The sequence below is a fragment of the Acomys minous genome (genome assembly GCF_964271855.1).
Source record: "Acomys minous genome assembly, chromosome: 5".
NCBI classification, from domain to species: domain Eukaryota; kingdom Metazoa; phylum Chordata; class Mammalia; order Rodentia; family Muridae; genus Acomys; species Acomys minous.
The window spans coordinates 106,045,190-106,063,295 of NC_140494.1; the positions used below are offsets into that span (position 1 = coordinate 106,045,190).

An 18,106-nucleotide genomic window follows, 5' to 3' on the forward strand; every position below is an offset into this window, starting at 1 on the left:
AATGATTAAAAGAACAGAATATATTTCTATTCTTTGTGTTATAATAGGTGAAGTCCACCATGGACAGAAGAGGGGCTGGTCAACGTGCTCACCCCTGGAAGTGTGTGATTTAAAAGTTAACACAAAGCAGATTATATCCAGTTGGGGGCTGCGTCTCTGTTTGAAGAGTATAGTGGAAATAACAGCCTGTGTGAGGCTGCCCTGGGTGAACGTGGTTGCTATCGAAGTCAAGTCAAGCACGCTTGACACTACCTGTGCCTCTACACTGGGCAGGTCTCTTGGAACTGCCCCCCAGAAGTGTCTGAGCCAGGCTGAGCTGGGGCCAGCCTCTTCACAGCCCGAGGGTCCGGAAAGCTGTGCCCACACCTGGAACCTGGGAGATCCTTGCTGTAATGAGAAAGAACGAGTTTGTGCAGAAAGACTGCTTGAAGAAACAGCTCTGTGTGATAGAAATCTGTCCGTTGCCTGAAAAATACTGACAGTGTAGGAGTTGGGTTTTAGGAGAACTAATACTGGTGCTGGGTTTTAATTCAGAGTCTGAAATGCAAGCAGAGCGCGCTCCTGAAGTCAGCCTCCGTGAATGCTGTTTCTTGGTTGTCATGCCCATCCCCCACCCCTGATTAATTTGTCTTTTTTGTTACTAAAACAAGTAGATGTTCGTGCTCATTTCATTAGCTTACTTCCGCTTAAAGCTTTGATGAAGTCTGCAGGAGAAGTGCCATCAGTAAAGCGAGAGTGAGGGCTGTCACCTGTCATCAGAAACTCTCTTTGGCATTGCTGCCCCATCGTCATTTCTCCTCAGTCCTTCCCTGTCTGCACTGTATTTGAACTTGCTTGTTCACCTGCTTCCTTGGCTTTGGCTCTGCTTCAGTCTGAACTGGCGAGGTGACCCGTCACCTCATCCATAGCTCAGTGTAATGTCATCTCTGCCCTAGAGCTGCCACCCTGCCCCTTTCCCTCTGCTGTGGGGATGCCGCCGCCTCTGCAGCCTTTAACCTGCAGCTCCTTCATAAACATCTCTTTCTGGTTAGGCCGCAAGTGTAGGTGTTAGCCAGCCCAGCCCCGTGCTGTCTTGGGGCGCCTGATCAATGGCTCTTCTTTCTCCCCATAAGACACCGGCTGTGTTCTGGTTAAGCAGTGGGGACCCCTCTGTCAGAAGGAGGGGGGGCAAGTGCTGCTCTGTGAGGAGGTAGCATTCACAGTAGGAGGCCTCGTGTGCTCACAAGGTACGTGCAGGATCTTGAGGCGCACATTCCTGAGGAGTGTGCTGTCTCCAGCCGGGGATCAGAAGTCCCTTTCTTCCCCCACCCCAGCCTCCACCCTCCCTTTTCTAGAACAGAACTGTGAGTTCCCGGCCAGACCTTTGACCACAGAACTGACTTTGGTTTCATGCTGGCCACAGATAGGCTGCTGCTGGAGATAACTCCAGGGCAAATGGCGAATTCTAAGTTTCTGAAGATACCAGATAGAGATCTGGTTTTAAAAACCAGAGCTTGCACAAAATAATCCCTCAAAATGTAACTATAATAGAAAATAAGTGAATGACCATAAAAACCAGAGCCCTGCTGCACTGAGGAGCTGTACCCTGCTCTAGTATGTTTATAAGGACAGGATGTAATTGACCCCAGGACCTCACCAGGCCTGGGAAGTAGCCCCAACCTGAGGTAAGTAGAGGTGGGGGATGAGCGTTTATAGTCCTCTAAAGGGAAGCAGCCACCTCAGGAAATGACGTGGGAGTGGCATGCGCAGGGCTCCTCATGCAGCCGCTGTCTCTGTATTCATCTGGGACAGTGGTCCTTATGTGATTGGTCAAAGCCCCTGAGGAGTCCTAGCTGCTAACCGTCTCTTCCCATATATTCAGCTCCACCTACAAGGACTCCAACACCCTACACCTCCCTACGGAGCGTTTCTCCCCCGTGCGCCGGTTCTCAGATGGGGCTGCAAGCATCCAGGCCTTCAAAGCTCATCTGGAAAAAATGGGCAACAACAGCAGCATCAAACAGTTACAACAGGTAACCTATGGAGGGGCGCGGGTAACAGTGTAGTGTCCAGGACTCGGGCAGCACCGAAGCGTTCTAGCCTAGAACAGGATAGCTTTCTGATGTGTGGTCCTCAGTTTGTTCTGCCCTTCCCTCCCCAGAGGCAAGCTCGCTTCCCTCTTAATGACAGTAAGATTTTCCCTACTATCTCTGTAGCTTCCTGGAAAAGCATTTTTGGCTTGGTTTTCACTGGGAAGCACCAGGGAAGGCACATCTAAGCAGCCTTGGCATTCTCCCTGCCGTGCAGGGCATTGGGTCCTAGTGGACCCTTGTTACACCAGGCAGAATCTCCTGCTCATTGCTCCCAGAGGTAGGGAACCTGCTTCCAGGCTACTGTGAAGCCAAGAGCTTCAGGTAGCGAGTGCTTCATGTTTATATTTGATTCCATGCAGCCCTTGGTGTTTCCCACTCAGAGCAGAGTGTGGGGCCCCTGTCCAGATGCCCAACGAGGGCACCCTTCTGCAGTGGCTCATTCTGCCCATGAGACCTTGAGGCAGATCAGCTTCTGCTGAGATCAGTGCATGTGGTGGCCTGGCTGCGTCCTATCTGTACCCACTGCTTTCCCCCTCAGGAGTGTGAGCAGCTGCAGAAGATGTACGGGGGGCAGATTGATGAGAGAACCCTGGAGAAGACCCAGCAGCAGCATATGCTGTACCAGCAGGAGCAGCACCATCAAATTCTCCAGCAGCAAATTCAAGTAGGCCCTCACTCACGCTCCTTTTCTCCAGTGCGTTTCAGTCTGCGTTCAGGCTCAGCAGCCTGTGCCTTGTGAAGACGACTCGGGGCAGAGTGGAGTGTGAGTCGCGTTTATGGGCGATGCCTTTGATGAGGCACAGAAGCAAAATTCTGAGTCACGGAGAGTACTTCCTGTATCTTCTCTTCCAAGAATAGCTCGGATGAACTTTACAGCTCATGATGCTTGTCGTCCCCCCTTTTATGTTTCAGGATTCTATTTGTCCTCCTCAGCCTTCCCCACCTCTTCAGGCTGCGTGTGAAAATCAGCCAGCTCTCCTCACCCACCAGCTCCAGAGGTAATGAACCACTTGTACTCTTGCTAAGTCACTGGCTGGCCAGCATGTCACCCTGGGCCTGACTCGTGGGGAAAGTGGACTGACTTGAGCGTTCACTTTGGAATAGTCTTCTGAAGAAACAGGGAAGCTGGTTGAGAGTTCAAAGGGCTTCCTAAAATCCTGACTATTTCCTTAGCCCCACGAGCAGAGTAACCTGACAGCCATCGCAGGCCAAGCCACTGAGTACTTCATTTGTGGCAGGGGAGCTGGGTGGAATGAGATGTGGAAAGGCTCGTGGTGGCCTGCTACCATGGCTGTCCTCCCCAGACTGAAAGATGTCTGTACTGTGTGGCTAAACTTTAGTCACAGGTGACTCTGTCACCTCAGAAGGCTTAAATATCTGTTCTGTCACTTTTAAGGTTAAGGATTCAACCTTCAAGCCCGCCCCCCAACCACCCCAACAACCATCTCTTCAGGCAGCCGAGTAATAGTCCTCCCCCCGCCAGCACTGCCATGATCCCGCCTCACGGTGAGTGGAGGTGGCCATGGGGACAGAGCCACCATGTGCCGTGTGGGGAAAGACTTGGTTCTTGCTTTGATTTGTTGAGTTTTATTTTGTTTCTTGACTTTGAAACCTTGTGTAAATTAACTTCTGAGTACCTATGCTTTCTCAGTAATAACTGTAATAATAGCAACACTTGAGAAATCTATGTAGAGGAGCTGGAGAGATGGCTCCGTGGTTAAGAGCACATTCTTCCAAAGGACCTGGGTTCAATTCCCAGCAACCACATGGCAGCTCACAACTGTCTATAACTCCAGTTCTGGGGGATCCGATACCATCGCACACACGTACAAGCAGGCAGAACACCAATATACATACAATAAAAATAAGTAAGTTATTTAAAAAAGAAAGAAATCTTTGTAAATCACCTGGGACATGAGAGTCCTTAATACAGGCTAACCATTATTAATATAGCTACAAAAACCCTCCCAGCCCTCCTAGGTGTGAAGACTGGTGGGCGTGCATCTTCAGAGACTAGCACACAGTCAGGTCCTTGTCCATCTCCTTGGCATTCTGCAGATGCACCACAGCTGCCTGTCGGTTCTTCCTGATCAAGGTAGAGTCCTTGGATCAGAGGATCAGAATTGGATCTTGAGTTTTATCTCAGAACTGCCAGATCAGAACATACAGCTTAACCAACTCTCAGGATTGCTCCCATGCGCCTGAGAAACACTGCGTACATCCAGCCGTAGACTGGCTCTTGGGGTCTTAGTTAGAAATAGTGAACAGGGAACCCACCTGACCTACTGAGTCATAGTTCTGTGTGTAGGACCCAGTGGGTTAGATCAGTTTCTGATCTTGTCTTGTATAGTGACGTTTAAGAAGGCCAGATGCTGTCTGCTGTGAGTCTCCCCCTGGGTTCCCTGACTTCCAGCTGGCAGGTAACCTGGGTACTTGGTGATCCTGTGGTCCCTTTCTCTGCAGGTGCTACGTCTCCCTCCCAGTTTCAAGGCTTACCCTCCCATGGTGCAATCTTCCAGCAGCAGCCTGGCAACTGTTCCCCACCTCCCAGTGTAGCACTAACCTGCTTGGGCCTACAGCAGGCCAGCCAGTCACAGCCAGTGACCATCCAGCTACAGGAGCCTGTCGACATGCTCAGCAGCATGGCCGGGACAGCTGCAGGCTCCGCGGGGCGGAGCATCGCCATCAGCCCCAGTGCCAGTCAGATTCCAATACAGCACCGTACCAGCCTAATGGCTCCCTTCAGCTATGGGCACCGACCCTTGTCCAAGCAGCTGAGTGCCGACAGCGCAGAGGCCCACAGGTAAGGCTTTTCGGCGATATGGGGGGAGAAGCCCTCTAGCCCAGTGAGTCCAACAGCCTGTGCTCTTGTGTCACCCTTTGTCGAGTCAGCATGGTGGGTATGAGATGAGCTTGTTGATGAGCCAAAGTGTTAGTGAGGCAGGAGACAAATGGCAGAGGGCCTTCCTGACTCTGCGAGGAAGGAAAAGTCTGTTAGAGGAACATAGAATGCTGTCAGCTCCCCGGCTTTGTGCTTCTAGGAGGCGTCATTCTCTGTCCTTCTCTGGGAGCCTGACACTCGAAACAGCTCAGATTAGTTTTTAATCTGAGCTGCGTTCGAGATAATTACATGCCCAGTGCCATAAGTTTCCTCAAAGACTTGGGTAAACAAATAAGGGGACACTAGAGGGGCTGAGCACAGCCCTCCCTGCCGCAGCCCAGGTCTGTGCCATGGGAGCTCCATGCTAATGAAGGCTAGGAACTCTTTCCAGGGGAGTTGGTGTCCTTGTTACTCAGATGCCTGGTACTCACACCTTTTTGTGTCTGCAGCTTGAACGTGAATCGCTTCTCCCCTGCTAACTACGACCAGGGGCATTTACACCCCCATCTATTTTCGGACCAGCCCCGGGGGTCCCCCAGCAGCTACAGCCCTTCAACAGGAGTGGGGTTTCCTCCAGCTCAAGCCCTGAAAGTCCCTCCACTTGACCAGTTCCCCACTTTCCCTCCCAGTGCACATCAACAGCAGCCACCACACTATACCACGTCAGCACTACAGCAGGCTCTGCTCTCCCCTACACCGCCAGACTATACCAGACACCAGCAGGTTCCCCACATCCTTCAAGGACTGCTCTCTCCCCGGCATTCGCTCACCGGCCACTCGGACATTCGGCTGCCTCCAGCAGAGTTTGCACAGCTCATTAAAAGGCAGCAACAGCATCGACAGCAGCAGCAACAGCAGCAGCAGCAACAGCAGCAAGAATACCATGAATTGTTCAGGCACATGAACCAAGGGGATGCTGGTAGCCTAGCTCCCAGCCTCGGGGGACAGAGTATGACAGAGCGCCAGGCTTTATCTTATCAAAATGCTGACTCGTACCACCGCCACCACGGCAGCCCCCAGCATCTCCTACAGATCAGGGCACAAGAGTGTATCTCACAGGGTCCCTCGCCCTCCCCCACCCATGGGTATGCCTGTCAGCCGCCACTGATGCACTCGGAGAGCATGGAAGAGGACTGCTTGTGTGAGGGGGCCAAGGAGGCCTTCCCAGACAAGAGCTCAAGCACACTGACCAAAGGTTGCCACGACAGCCCTCTGCTCTTGAGCACCAGTGGGCCTGTGGACCCCGAGTCTTTGCTGGGAACTGTGAGTCAGGCCCGAGAGCTGGGGATCCATCCCTACGGACACCAGCCAGCTGCCACGTTCAGTAGAAATAAGGTGCCCAGCCGAGGTAAGAGTCCCCTCAAAGTAAAGGTCTCGGGCAAGTCCGCCCAGATTTAAATGTGCAGGGGCATTAGCTTGGTTCTGCTAGTATCCTGTGCTCCAAAGGAAACAAAAAGACAAAACCCTGAGCAGACCCTCAGGACCATGTGGGGAGAGGTGAAGCATATAGGAAGCACAAGCCACTTACAAAATAAAGTGAGAACGGTAGACAGTGCCCAGGGCACGCCTGTTTACCCATGGTGTCTTGGAATCCAGATATGGCTGACTGTCATCTGAAAGCTGCAGTAGAGACAGTCAGCAGCACCGAGGAAGTGTGTGGCTGAGAGTCAGAGCCCTGGGCCAGCCCTGGTCTCACCTCTGTCCTGAGCATGAGAGCCCTGGCCTCTGTTCTTGTCTTCTGTGACAGAGAAGCAGGATGAGCATTGGCCTTCTGCAGCATTTTGTGATGTGCGTTTATACCCACTGTTTGTGTGAGAAAGGGAGAGCCCTTGATAACTTAGTATGCTGTAAACTGTATTGCGGCTGCCTTCACTTTCATCTGAAGATGAGGGCTCCCATCGGGGAGTTCTGTTAGATGCTCTCGTTTGCCCAGCAGAACCAGAACTCTCCCCTGTAGCAGCCTTTCATGTCACCCCTCCTCACCACAACCACCAAGGGAGCAAAGATGACTTATTCACAGAGTCTGCAACTCGGGGCATTTCTTCCATCACTCCCCGCCCCACCCCACCCCCAGAGCTACCTGTAATTCTGCCCTGTCCTTTAAAGGCAGTATACACAACTCCACTGGTTGTGTTAAATCTGAGCAGGGTGGCAAATCTGGAGCTTAAGCAGGCCCTCTGAAGAGTTGGTGGTTTCAGATGTGCTTGTCAAATGCTTGGTTACAAAAAAAATGACAGCTAAATCCTGACCTCTGGAATAGATGATGTCACCCGGCCCAGAGGTGTGCCCTCTGCATGCGTGTTGTAGTAGTCTCTGGTGGCCATATTTAGGGTGGGCCTTTGTGAACAGGTCATAAGCAGAACGAGAGACACCTAGCAGATGTTGGGGTTTGGAACAGAGCCACTGTGAAGAGACAGACCTGTCAGGTGGCTTAGCTAGGTGTGTGACAAGGAGAAGAAATCCCAGCCGACTTTAGCCCCCCATGGAAGGCTGACAGAGGAAACTGTCATCATTGGCTACCTGAGCAGCCTGTTGCTGGGCATGCTCTAAAATAGATGGATGGCTGTAGTGGCCACACTGTGCCAGAGAATCCATGTGTGGAAAGCTGCTGGTGAGTTAGCATGCTAAGCCTGCATCACGCACATGTGCCCTCAATGTGTACACACCGAAGGCTGCTCCTACAGTGAACTCCGTCCTTCCTTCCCATTTGTGATGCTGGGACAAAACCCAGGGCTTCACACGTGTTGGGTGAGCAAGCTCTGCCACTGAGCCGCACCTGGCCCATTATCCCCGTATCACCAGTGAGGCAACCAAGATTTAAGAGATTTCTAACTTGCCTCCAGGTCAGAGCTGACAGGTGGGAGCCAAACCCTACTGTCACTACGTCACTACCACAACAAATTCCTGACCATGTTCTGGTGTACTTAAGGAGTGAGGCTAGAAGGAATGGTGCCTCCCACTCCACCAGCTCCTAGTGCCATGTGTTTAAATCCTTAACAGGTGTCCTTCCGAAGTTACTCACTCTGATTTCTCTTCACTTTCCTCCTCTGTGATGCCTGTCTTCAGGAAGGATGAAGAGGCCTCCCACACCATTGTCCCCTAGTATCAGAAATGCCTCTTTATACTCCTTACCCATAGTAGGCGAGCATAGTCAGTGTGTGTGCTGTGGCCGCACCCAGAGAGGGAGAGGCCAGCTCTGCAGAAAAGCAGGGAGGATTTCTAGAAGCTAGAAAGCACAGGAGCAGAGAGGATTCTGCCATTTGGGCTTGGGGGAGAAGCACAAGAAAAGGGGGGACAAGGGGGGTCTCAATTAAAAGAAACTAAGCAGTTTTTTTTGTTGTTTTTTTTGTTTTTCGAGACAGGATTTCTCTGTGTAGTCTCTACTACACAGTACTAGCCCTGTAGACCAGGCTGGCCTTGACTTCAGAGAGATCCGCCTGCCTCTGCCTCCCAAGTGCTAGGATTAAAGGCTTGCGCCACCACGCCCGGCTAAGGGGAAGGTTTTCTAAGATCCGGTTTTATCTTAGTCCAACATCAACCTGTCCCGAGGATCATGGCACACTGCTCCATCCTCCTGGCAGGTAGAACAACTCAGAGTGGCTGCCAGGCTGCCGCTCCATTTCAGGTCAATGCTAACCGGTCATAGCGGCTTCATCAAATCTGTCCTCCCCTGTCCAGCTGACCACCCACTGCTACTCCCCTTTCCTCCTCCCTCTCCACCCACCACTGTCACTGCCACTGTCCCCTACTAATACTTTGTTGGCCTAGAAGGGTCTAGGCAGGCTTACAATCCTCTAGGTTTCGTTTCAAAACTGGCCTGCCTCTATGCCTTATCCCCAGTTTCTGTGAGTGGCTCTCACTCGCCTTCACTCCTGCCATGCACTGCAGAGATGAGTCGCCCTCCTTTCCAACATCTGTCCTTAGGTTGTCTGTGCATGAGTATGGTTACCTTCAGCAAAGTCACATCTGTACAGTGATGTGAGTGTAGGGCCCAGAGTAGTGACGTAACACAGTGGAGGCATTAGTGGCTTAGTGAACCCCAGTGCATGCAGTCAGTTCAGAACCCCTTGTGGAGCCCGAGCGTGGTGGCACACGCCTTTAATCCCAGCACTCGGGAAGCAGAGGCAGGTGGATCACTGTGAGTTCGAGGCCAGCCTGGTCTACAAAGCGAGTCCAGGACAGCCAAGGCTACACAGAGAAACTCTGTCTCGAAAAACCAAAAAAAAAAAAAAAAAAAAAAAGAACCCCTTGTGGGGTGTGTGTGTGTGTGTGTGTGTGTGTGTGTGTTCAGCATGATTGTGGAGGCACCCCACTGTCCTGAGGCTAACAAGCTGACTTGGGACCTACGAGGAAGCATGCTTCCATTTGCTCTGGCTGTGGGGGTGCTAAGCTATGGAATGCCCATAGAGCTACGACTCTGCACTTAGCACTTCTGACTCACTTCATCCTTTCCTTTTCACGCCCACCTTCAGAAGGATGCGTTAGGATTCCATTTCAGTAGGAGCTGCCCTGCCCTGCCATGCCCTGCCCTGCCATGCCATGCCTATAAAAACCTTCAGTGTCCCTTTTCTTCTCTCTCCCCCTCCCCTTCCTATCTTTTAAAAGACAGGGTGTACTGTGTAACCCAGGCTGGTCTTGAACTCCTGGTCTTCCAACTCAGCTTTCCAAGTTATACCACTACACCTGTCTGTATTTTCAGTTTATCAAAGACATTTCAGAATGGCCTGGTGAGAGGGCTCAGCGGGTGAAGCACTTGCCACGCAAGCCTGACAACCTGAGTGTGATCCCGGAACCCATGTAAAGGTGGAAGAAGAGAAATCGCTCCAAAAACTAACCTGACCTCCACATGTGTGCCATGGCACGCACATGCCCACAGATACATTATCCACATAATAAAGAGCAAAGAAAATTTGCAGATCCTTTACTGTGGTTTTTGCAAAGAAAGGATTCTACCAGTGTACTCACTGCAGGCAAGAGCAAGGCCCCGACTCTTGATTCCCTGTTTGGACATGGGAACCTGGTGGTTCTTGAATGGCCCTCCATCTCAGTGGAGTTGCAGGCTCGTCTCTCGACATTTGACCTGTTACTCTGTGGGAGAGCGGCTGAATACAAGTCACTGAGCCGGTGTTACGGGTGTTGTGGGAATACGGGAGGGAGAGCTGAAGGGCTGTCCTCAAGAAGCGTCTCCTCATGAAGGGCCGTAGCAGGAGAAGTGGCGTGGAACGTGAGCTACAGTTCACAAGAGCATTTTTAAAGGGGGATTGCGGGGCGGAATGACAAAGTTTACCGATGTTAGTCTAGGAAACTCAGATGCCCTTGTACCTGAGTCTGTGGTTTCCGGTTTCCTGTAAGGCTGTTTACCACCAGCCAGTATGCTGCAAGTTTCGGGGCTCCCCCTGCCCTCCACTGCCTCCAGTCTCTTTGTCTTCTACTTGAGAAATGAAGATAAGAGGGGTCCTCATCCTGCAGTGTTGCAGGGCCTTAAGACTTTTGGCTCCGCAAGTAAATAAACACGTGGACACAGCCCGTTTATACAATGAGATTACCAGCTTAAACTCAGATAGAAAACCACATCCTTTCCTCTGAGCCCAGTCAGGTGACAGCCTTGCAGGGGCTAAGACGTTACCCCTTAGAGCCTTTAAGAGGGGTAGGCAAACAAGCTGTTTCTCATTTACACTTAAAACCCAGTAAATAAGTAAGGATGAGTCAACATTGACAGATTCAACAGTTACGCAAGCTGCCCCCGCGTCCCTCCGGTTTCCCTGCCCCCGGTGTTGGGGAGTGCCTTGGATCCCCTTGTGTATTTTGTCCCTTACTTGTTCAGGTAGTCACTCTTTGTTCTGCACTCTCCCAGTTCTTGGAAGACATGGTCCCTGTATTACTATATATCCCGCACGGCTAGCTGTTCCACCAGCTCCTGAAGTGGCCCAAAGAGTCTTGTACCATGGTCAGTGGCTTAGTCCTTGTAGCCACTGGTCAGCAGGTCACATCTAAGGACTTTGAGTCCCTGGCTCAGCACTCTTCCTAAGCCGACTCCTTTACCCATGGAGTCCTGATTGCTTGTCACAGGCCTTCCACTTGCGTCAGGTTTTTGGAGTTCTGAAACAGCCCTTCCTGTCAGATAAGGAAGCGTAAGTTAAGGATGAGGCCACCTGGCTGCCAGGCTTTGTGTACTCTGCTGTAAAAGACCTGGAACCTGCCTTACGCTTCCTTCCTCATTCTTGGCCCTAGTATTCTTTTCTTTAGGCCTGTGTTAGCTTCCTATCACTGTAACAAAATACCTGAGAACATCAACTTTATGAAGAGGAAAGGTTTATCCTGGCTCATGGTGTCAGAGGTTTCAGCTCATCTTTGTCTTTGTTGCTTTGGGGCTTGTGGTAAGAGACACACCATGGCAAGGAGCACATTGACCAAAGTTACACCTCATTCCGGCTGGGAAATGGAAAGGAAACAAACGGGACACAGCTCTGAAATTCCAGTTAAGGGCATATCCCAGTGACCTAATGAACTTTAAATTTTTTTTCTCATTTAAATTTATTTTCTTTAATGGGGATAGGTGGGTTACGTTCCACAGTCTGCATGTGGAGGTCAGAGGACACCCTGAAGAAATCTGTTCTCTCCTTTTATTCTCTTGGGATTGAGCTCAGGTCATCAGGCTTAGTGTAAGCTTTTCTTCCACCTCAAGGTGGGGAGGGAGGGAGGGAGGGAGGATGTGTATTTGTGTGGGACAATTGGGGGGGGCGGGGGTCAGCTCTCTTCTACCTCTCTTCTACTGCCTCCAAGTGATAGAAATGCAAGCGCTAAGCTGGGCACTCAAGAAAGCGGATCATGCTAGGTAGTGGTGGCGGCAGTGCATGCACGCCTTTGTCCCATGTACTCTCAAGGCAGAGGCAGATGGGTCTGTGTGAGTTCTAGGCCAGCCTGGTCCACAGAGAATTCCAGGACAGCTGGGCTACACAGAGAAACCTTGTCTCAGAAAAGGGCCGAGGGGTTGGGGGCGGGGGAAGCGGATCGCCTGATCACCTGACTTGCCAAGTGATAGCCTCTTATGACCTGATGACATTTTCAGGCCTGTGAGCATCACTCAGGAAACTAGACAAGAGTATAGAAGGAGAGCAGAGCCCGCAAGACCTTTGGAAAGGCTGAGCAGAAGCTTAGATGTGGAGAAACATCACTCTCAGATCTAAACTAATCCAAACAGGGAGAGAGCGTAGCAGACAGGAAACACACATACATTTATGTGCATGCATATGACCAGGGGGTAGGTAATGGGCCTTGACTGAAAGTAGGAAGTGGGGGCTGAAGTGTCCACCATTGAATGAGTGGATTCTTTTTTGGATTTTGAGACAGGATTTCTATATGTAGCCTTGGCTTGGCTGTCCTGGACTCCGTTTGTAGTTCAGGCTGGCCTTGAACTCACAAAGATCCGCCTGCCACTTCCTCCCGAGTGCTGGGATTAAAGGTGTGTGCCACCACGCCTGGCAAATGAGTGTATTCTTTTTTTAAAATAATTTTTATGTATATATGAAAGCTCTTTCTACATGTACACCTACACACCAGAAGAGGGCATCAGATCACATTATAGATGGTTGTGAGCCACCATGTGGGTGCTGGGAATTGAACTCAGGACCTCTGGAAGAGCAGACAGTGCTTTTAACCCCTGAGCCATCTCTCCAGCCCCTTGAGTGGATTCTTTAGACTTCATAGCTACTGTGGGACCAGGAAAAGGGAGTCAAGCGTGACTCCAGGGTCTGACACCTGAAAGATTAGGAAATGAGGTGTCGAGACAAGGTATTTGAAGGAGTAACAGGTTCTGGGGAAGCTGATGTTTGAAATTTAATGTGTTGCATACTAGTTAGACACCCAGGAAGATACTTGGATCTGTGGACTTGGGACATAAAAAAGCATTTCCGAATTCTTTTCACATTTAGTGCACAAGCATATGCGTTTTTCTTTCTAGGTTCTGAGGCTAGGACTCAGCCCATCAAGCGTGGTGGCAAGTGCCTCCCGTCACTGAGCGTCGCCCTGCTCCCATTACAGTAGTTCTTTATACAGTGGCAGTGTAGTTGAAGCCATGTCAGAATAGCCGTGGGGAGGGAGGCCCAGCCCAGCTGTGTGGGAGCACTTTTATAAAAGGTGAAAGCCAAAGGCAGCACCTGAAGTGGCAGTGGGAACCATAGCAGAGGCCTGGTGGGAGTAAGCCAAAAGCAGCATCGGTGGAATGCAGGCCAGAAGCCCCTGACAGCTCTAGAGTCCTCCATGGGCTGATTTGGGAGCAGAGCATAAGCTAAGCCAGCAGAGAGGTGTGGAAAAAAGAGGATGAGTGTGGCCCAGCTCCCACCCACTAGGTGGGCAAGGAGCATCCTAAAGAAACTAATATTTAGCCAGGCGGTGGTGGTGCGCGCCTTTAATCCCGGCACTCGGGAGGCGGGGGCAGGCGGGGCAGGCGGATTGCTGTGAGTTCGAGGCCAGCCTGGTCTACAAAGAGACTCCAGGACAGCGAAGGCTACACAGAGAAACCCTGTCTCGAAAAACCAAAAAAAAGAAAGAAAGAAAAAGAAAGAAAGAAAGAAATTCATGTTTGCTGTAGGACTTGATGTTGTCAGGCTGGCCCCGACCAGTGTCAGCTGGCTGGGCACTGACCGTTGGGCAAGTGTGGCCCCCTTCTCGTTGTCTCTTGCAAGGGGCTCCATGGGCATTGGCATTGCTGGGAGATGCTCTGGGCCTGCTCATCCTGTTGTCCTCTGTTTCCCAGAGTCTGTCATAGGGAACTGCTTGGATAGGAGTTCTCCTGGACCAGCAGTGGAGCTGCCGGATCACAATGGGCTTGGGTATCCAACACGGCCCTCAGCCAGTGAGCACCTCAGGTCCCGGACCCTCCAGAGACACCACACGATCCAGAACAGCGATGATGCTTATGTATGTTGGCCCCTCCCCTCCTGCAGCTTAGAGGTGGGATGATGCCAGTCTCAGCTTAAAGGCAGAATATCCCCTTCTGCCGTCGTCTCAGAGTCCAGCCCTCTGCAAGCTGTGGAAGCTTTTTTTCTTTTTTTTTTTTTTAAACTCTCCCTAACAGACCAGCCTTAACTCTGGTGTTGTCCCGGAAGACTCTTTCATCCAAATGTTAGACTTAGGAATCAAATGACCTGAACTCTGGGATTTTAACCTCCCCAGAACTCTAAACCCAGGCCCCAACATATGAACCTTCAATTCTTGGTTCATTTCTAGTAGCTGTTTTGCTGTCTCTGGTGTTTTTGTTTTTCAAGACAGGGTTTCTCTGTGTAGCCTTGGCTGTCCTGGACTCACTTTGTAGACCAGGCTGGCCTTGAACTCACAGCGATCCACCTGCCTCTGCCTCCAGAGTGCTGGGATTAAAGGCATGCGCCACCACGCCCTGCTTGTCTCTGACTTTCTTAAGAATCGACCTGTCACAAGAAAGTCTTTTTAACTGAGACACACCCAGCCATGGTAGCACCTGTATGCCATCAGCAGCCATTTGGCTGTTCAAATGTGAATGTGCTAAAATCACACAGAAGTTCAAATTTAGTTCTTCTGGCATAACTGTTAGCACTTCCCATGGGCAGCAGCCACCTCATTATACAGGGCACTGGAGAGCAAGGCCATCCTCTCAGAGAGCATCGCAGTCACTGTCTGCAGATGGGCCGAGGAGAGGGTGGTGCTGACAAGAAGGGCGTCTTGGAGTACTACCCCAGGACACTGTTTGCCTGAGCTGTAGTGCAGGAGCAGGAGTCCCCTGAGAGTGGCTCACTGTCTGGCAGCCTCATTCCTTGTGATTATTCACTGCAGGTGCAGCTGGACACCTTGCCAGGCATGAGCCTGGTAGCAGGGAAAGCACTGAGCTCCGCCCGGATGTCAGATGCCGTTCTCAGCCAATCTTCACTCATGGGCAGCCAGCAGTTTGAGGATGGGGAAGATGAAGGTGAGACCTTGCCTGTGGCCACCCCTGGGTAGTTCCCAGAGGGACTGACTTCTCCAGTCGTCTGTGGAAACAGTTTACTGTGTGTGTGGCTACACACAGTCTTGCTCTCCACGCATCTCCCCGAGTGTGCATGTTGTAAGGGACTCTGGCTTCTGTCAGCACGGGGCCATCACAGTCCAAGTTCAGTGCTGCAGCAGGATGTATCTTCAATAACAGCACTCTTTCGTCTTCTCCTTAGAGAGCCTCGAACACTATTGGAACATTTCTATGTCTCCTTAGAGCCAGGTCAGGAGACTGTAAATAGAGGCCTAGTAATATGCAGATCCACTCTTTCTAAGCTCTGGAGGCAAAGCCCTTAACCTTTGTGATCCCAAATCCTCATCGGTGATGATGTCAAGAGGACAGTGCCATGTCCTAGCTAGTGTCCTAAGGATGCTGGCCTCCTGCGTGTAGAGCGTTTGTTAGCACAGTGCCCAGGAAAAGAGTGCCCTGGGTGGCACTCAGTACCCTTGTGCTTCTCCCTAACCCCAAGAAAAGGCTCCTGAGTTTCTAGCCTCCCCCATATGTCAGATGAGGGTGGTGAAAAGGAGGGGAAGGAGGTCAGGAAGGGGCCCCTCAAGTCTGAAGGGCCTGCAGTGGCCTGCGTCAGGGCTGTGATGCTAGACAGCTGCCCCTCGGGCTCCTCTCTCCTGTCCCACTTGCTCCCCTCCCCCACCTACCTCACATGTTCTTTTTGGTCTTGCAGAATGTGGGGTGAGCCTGGGAGGTCTCGAGCACCCAGGCCTGAGTGATGGCAGCCAGCATTTAAACTCCTCTCGCTATCCATCTACGTGTGTTACAGACATCCTGCTCAGCCACAAGCACCCCGAGGTCTCCTTCAGCATGGAGCAGGCCGGCGTGTAGCAAGATATGGAGAGTGAGTGCCACCCTGGTGAGGGCCCAGGCAGCCCTGTGGCCCAGTGCCAGCCCCTGATCCCCTCCGCATGTTCATTCCACGTGTGGTACCTGGGGAACTTGAATGTCGGTCACTCTTTGCGTGCAGCCTTCCCATCTGCCTGTTTCTTCATTGAGTACTGTGCTAGTTTTGAGGTGGGCTGGCGTTTTTATTGTAGAAAAAGGTCATGTTATAGATGCTATGGCCCTTACAAGATCCAGTGAGCTACAGCTTCAAAGGACAGAGCCAATGACCTTTGGCCTCTAAAGAAGCTAATCTTTACAATCCATTCTCAGACCCAGTCGTGCTCCTTCACTGGTCTGTTCTGTTGTTTTCTTTTGGCATTTTGGTGTTAGGCATAGAACCCAGGGCTGTGCAAGCACTCTACCACAGAACCCCAGCCCCAGCCCCAGCCGGACGGACTTCATAAGGAATAAGCGAGGGACATATAGTCCGAGGCCCGTGCTGAACGGTGGCAGCTGGCTGACTGGCACTGCTAGCTTAGCAGAGGTTGCATGTGTGGTGGGTACTCATGATTCTGTCTCTATAGAGACAGAAAGACTTGAGGAAAGTGAAGCCACAGGTAGAGGCATGGCAGAGCCTTAGTGTGGCAAAGGTCATCCAGTGATAACCTACAAAGACTTCACTGAGGGCCTGGGGCTCACTGACAGAGCACATGCATGGACATGCAGGGCCTTGAGTCCCAGCCCCAGGACCATTAGAGAGGGTGGGAGTGACGCTGAAGAGGTGTGTCCCTCTCCTTCACAGGAATCCTGTCTGCTTCATAGGTTCGTGTACAGCTCCAGGAGGAGGCCGACTGTAAAATCACAGTGTCCAGCAACGTCATACCACGTTGCCATCTGTGTCTCTGCCAGAACAGTGCAGCTCCTTTCCCCACACTGGGCAACCAGTAGGCCGTCGCTTGGGTTGTGAGGGGCTTTTGCCATGTTTGTTTGTATGACCAAGGCACCAAGGAAATAAACAGGAAATCCATGTTCTCCATCCCACATGAGCCGGCATCTAGCGTCCTTGAGTTGAGTTCTGGTGATGGAGGTTTGCTTGTGTTTTGGTTTGGCAATTTTCCTTTGGAGATGTTTTGTTCTCATTTCTTCCCCACCCCTCCTTTCTTGCTAGCGCCCCCCCTCCTTCTCTCTCTCCCTTTCTCTATTTCATTCAGTTTTGTTTTCTCCTTTCCATTTCTGAAGCAGAGGAGCTGATAGTTAGTATTAGGGGCTGAAGCTCAGGACCCTCCCTTCTACAGCCCTCATCCCAGCCTCTCTCCCTCTGCTCCAGTCTGCCCAGAACACATGCTAAACCGGAGCTCAGTGGCTAAGAAAGAGAAGTGGGCCTGCCTTTAGAGAGAGAATAAAAGAGAAAAAGAAACCCGAGCCTGGAATCTGGCACAGTCCCCTGCTGGACTTTCCTAGAACCATATCTGGCCCAGCAGAATTACATCAGATCCCAGTATAGGCTGAATGAATGGCCTGGTGCTGACAGGTTGCCAACCAGGATGGCTCAGCGTGGGCCCTCTGGTGTGTGGCTCAGTTCCCCTCCAGTCACCATCCACCTGGTTCCCCCTCGTGAGTGAACACCCAGCAGTGGTGCACTCTGCTGTCTGTGTGGCCTCCATTCTCCCCCTCCACTGCGTTGTAAAAAAGGACGGTGTTCCATTCATGTGTGCATATATATATATATATATATATATATATATATATATATATATATATATATATATATATATGAGTGTGCATATATGCCCTTCCCGGGCAGCCTCTTTGTCGCAGACAAGAGCAGGAGATCGAATGGGTCCCTTAGCCCCTCCTCTCCCCAGCATCCTCGGCCTCTACATTTTAATTCTTGATCATGTAGAAATTGTTTTTGGTAATTGTTGATATTATTGTTAGTATTGTTATTAATAATAAAGACAAAAAAGAGAAATGTTAAACCAGATTCTGTGCTGTTGAGCTGTGGCTTGCATCTTCTGTTTGAAGCGTTTTCCTTGGCATTGGCATCGTGAGCCACTCTCCTCTGCCAGCGACGGATGCAGTGGCCTCCCTTCCCCAGAGCATATGCAATAGCTAGTGTTTGTGTCTTTCCCTCCCTTCCGCTCTGCTGTCAGAAACCAAAGTCTTCTCTGCAGCCCGGGGCCCCGAGCAAAGTCTGGGTTCTCTCCTGGTCTCCAAACCCAGAGAGGGAAGGCCCCTGGTCTGACTCCCAGCCCTCATTTCTGAGCACCAGGGGCCCCCAGCCTCTGAATCTGCACAGAAGAAAGCAGTTGC

The 18,106-nt window shown here is 51.3% G+C and overlaps 1 protein-coding gene across 8 annotated transcripts in view; it reads left to right on the forward strand.

Annotated features, from left to right (window-relative positions):
* Nucleotides 1-17,542, forward strand: part of SIK3 (SIK family kinase 3) — a 213,391-nt gene extending 195,849 nt beyond the window's left edge. For 2 of the 8 annotated variants that reach the window (XM_084782642.1, XM_084782641.1), the window contains 10 exons: nt 1,862-2,012; nt 2,611-2,736; nt 2,985-3,070; nt 3,469-3,578; nt 4,536-4,875; nt 5,583-6,301; nt 13,709-13,872; nt 14,761-14,893; nt 15,639-15,809; nt 16,616-17,542. In XM_084782642.1, the coding sequence (XP_084638768.1) occupies nt 1,862-2,012; nt 2,611-2,736; nt 2,985-3,070; nt 3,469-3,578; nt 4,536-4,875; nt 5,583-6,301; nt 13,709-13,872; nt 14,761-14,893; nt 15,639-15,796 (1,987 nt within the window). In that variant the 3' untranslated portion in view covers nt 15,797-15,809; nt 16,616-17,542. Of the gene's footprint in view, nt 1-1,861; nt 2,013-2,610; nt 2,737-2,984; nt 3,071-3,468; nt 3,579-4,535; nt 4,876-5,402; nt 6,302-9,652; nt 9,865-13,708; nt 13,873-14,760; nt 14,894-15,638; nt 15,810-16,595 lie in introns of those variants that run through there. The other 6 variants (XM_084782636.1, XM_084782640.1, XM_084782637.1 and 3 more) reach the window with 5 other exon arrangements.
* The last annotated feature ends 564 nt before the right edge of the window (nt 17,543-18,106 follow it).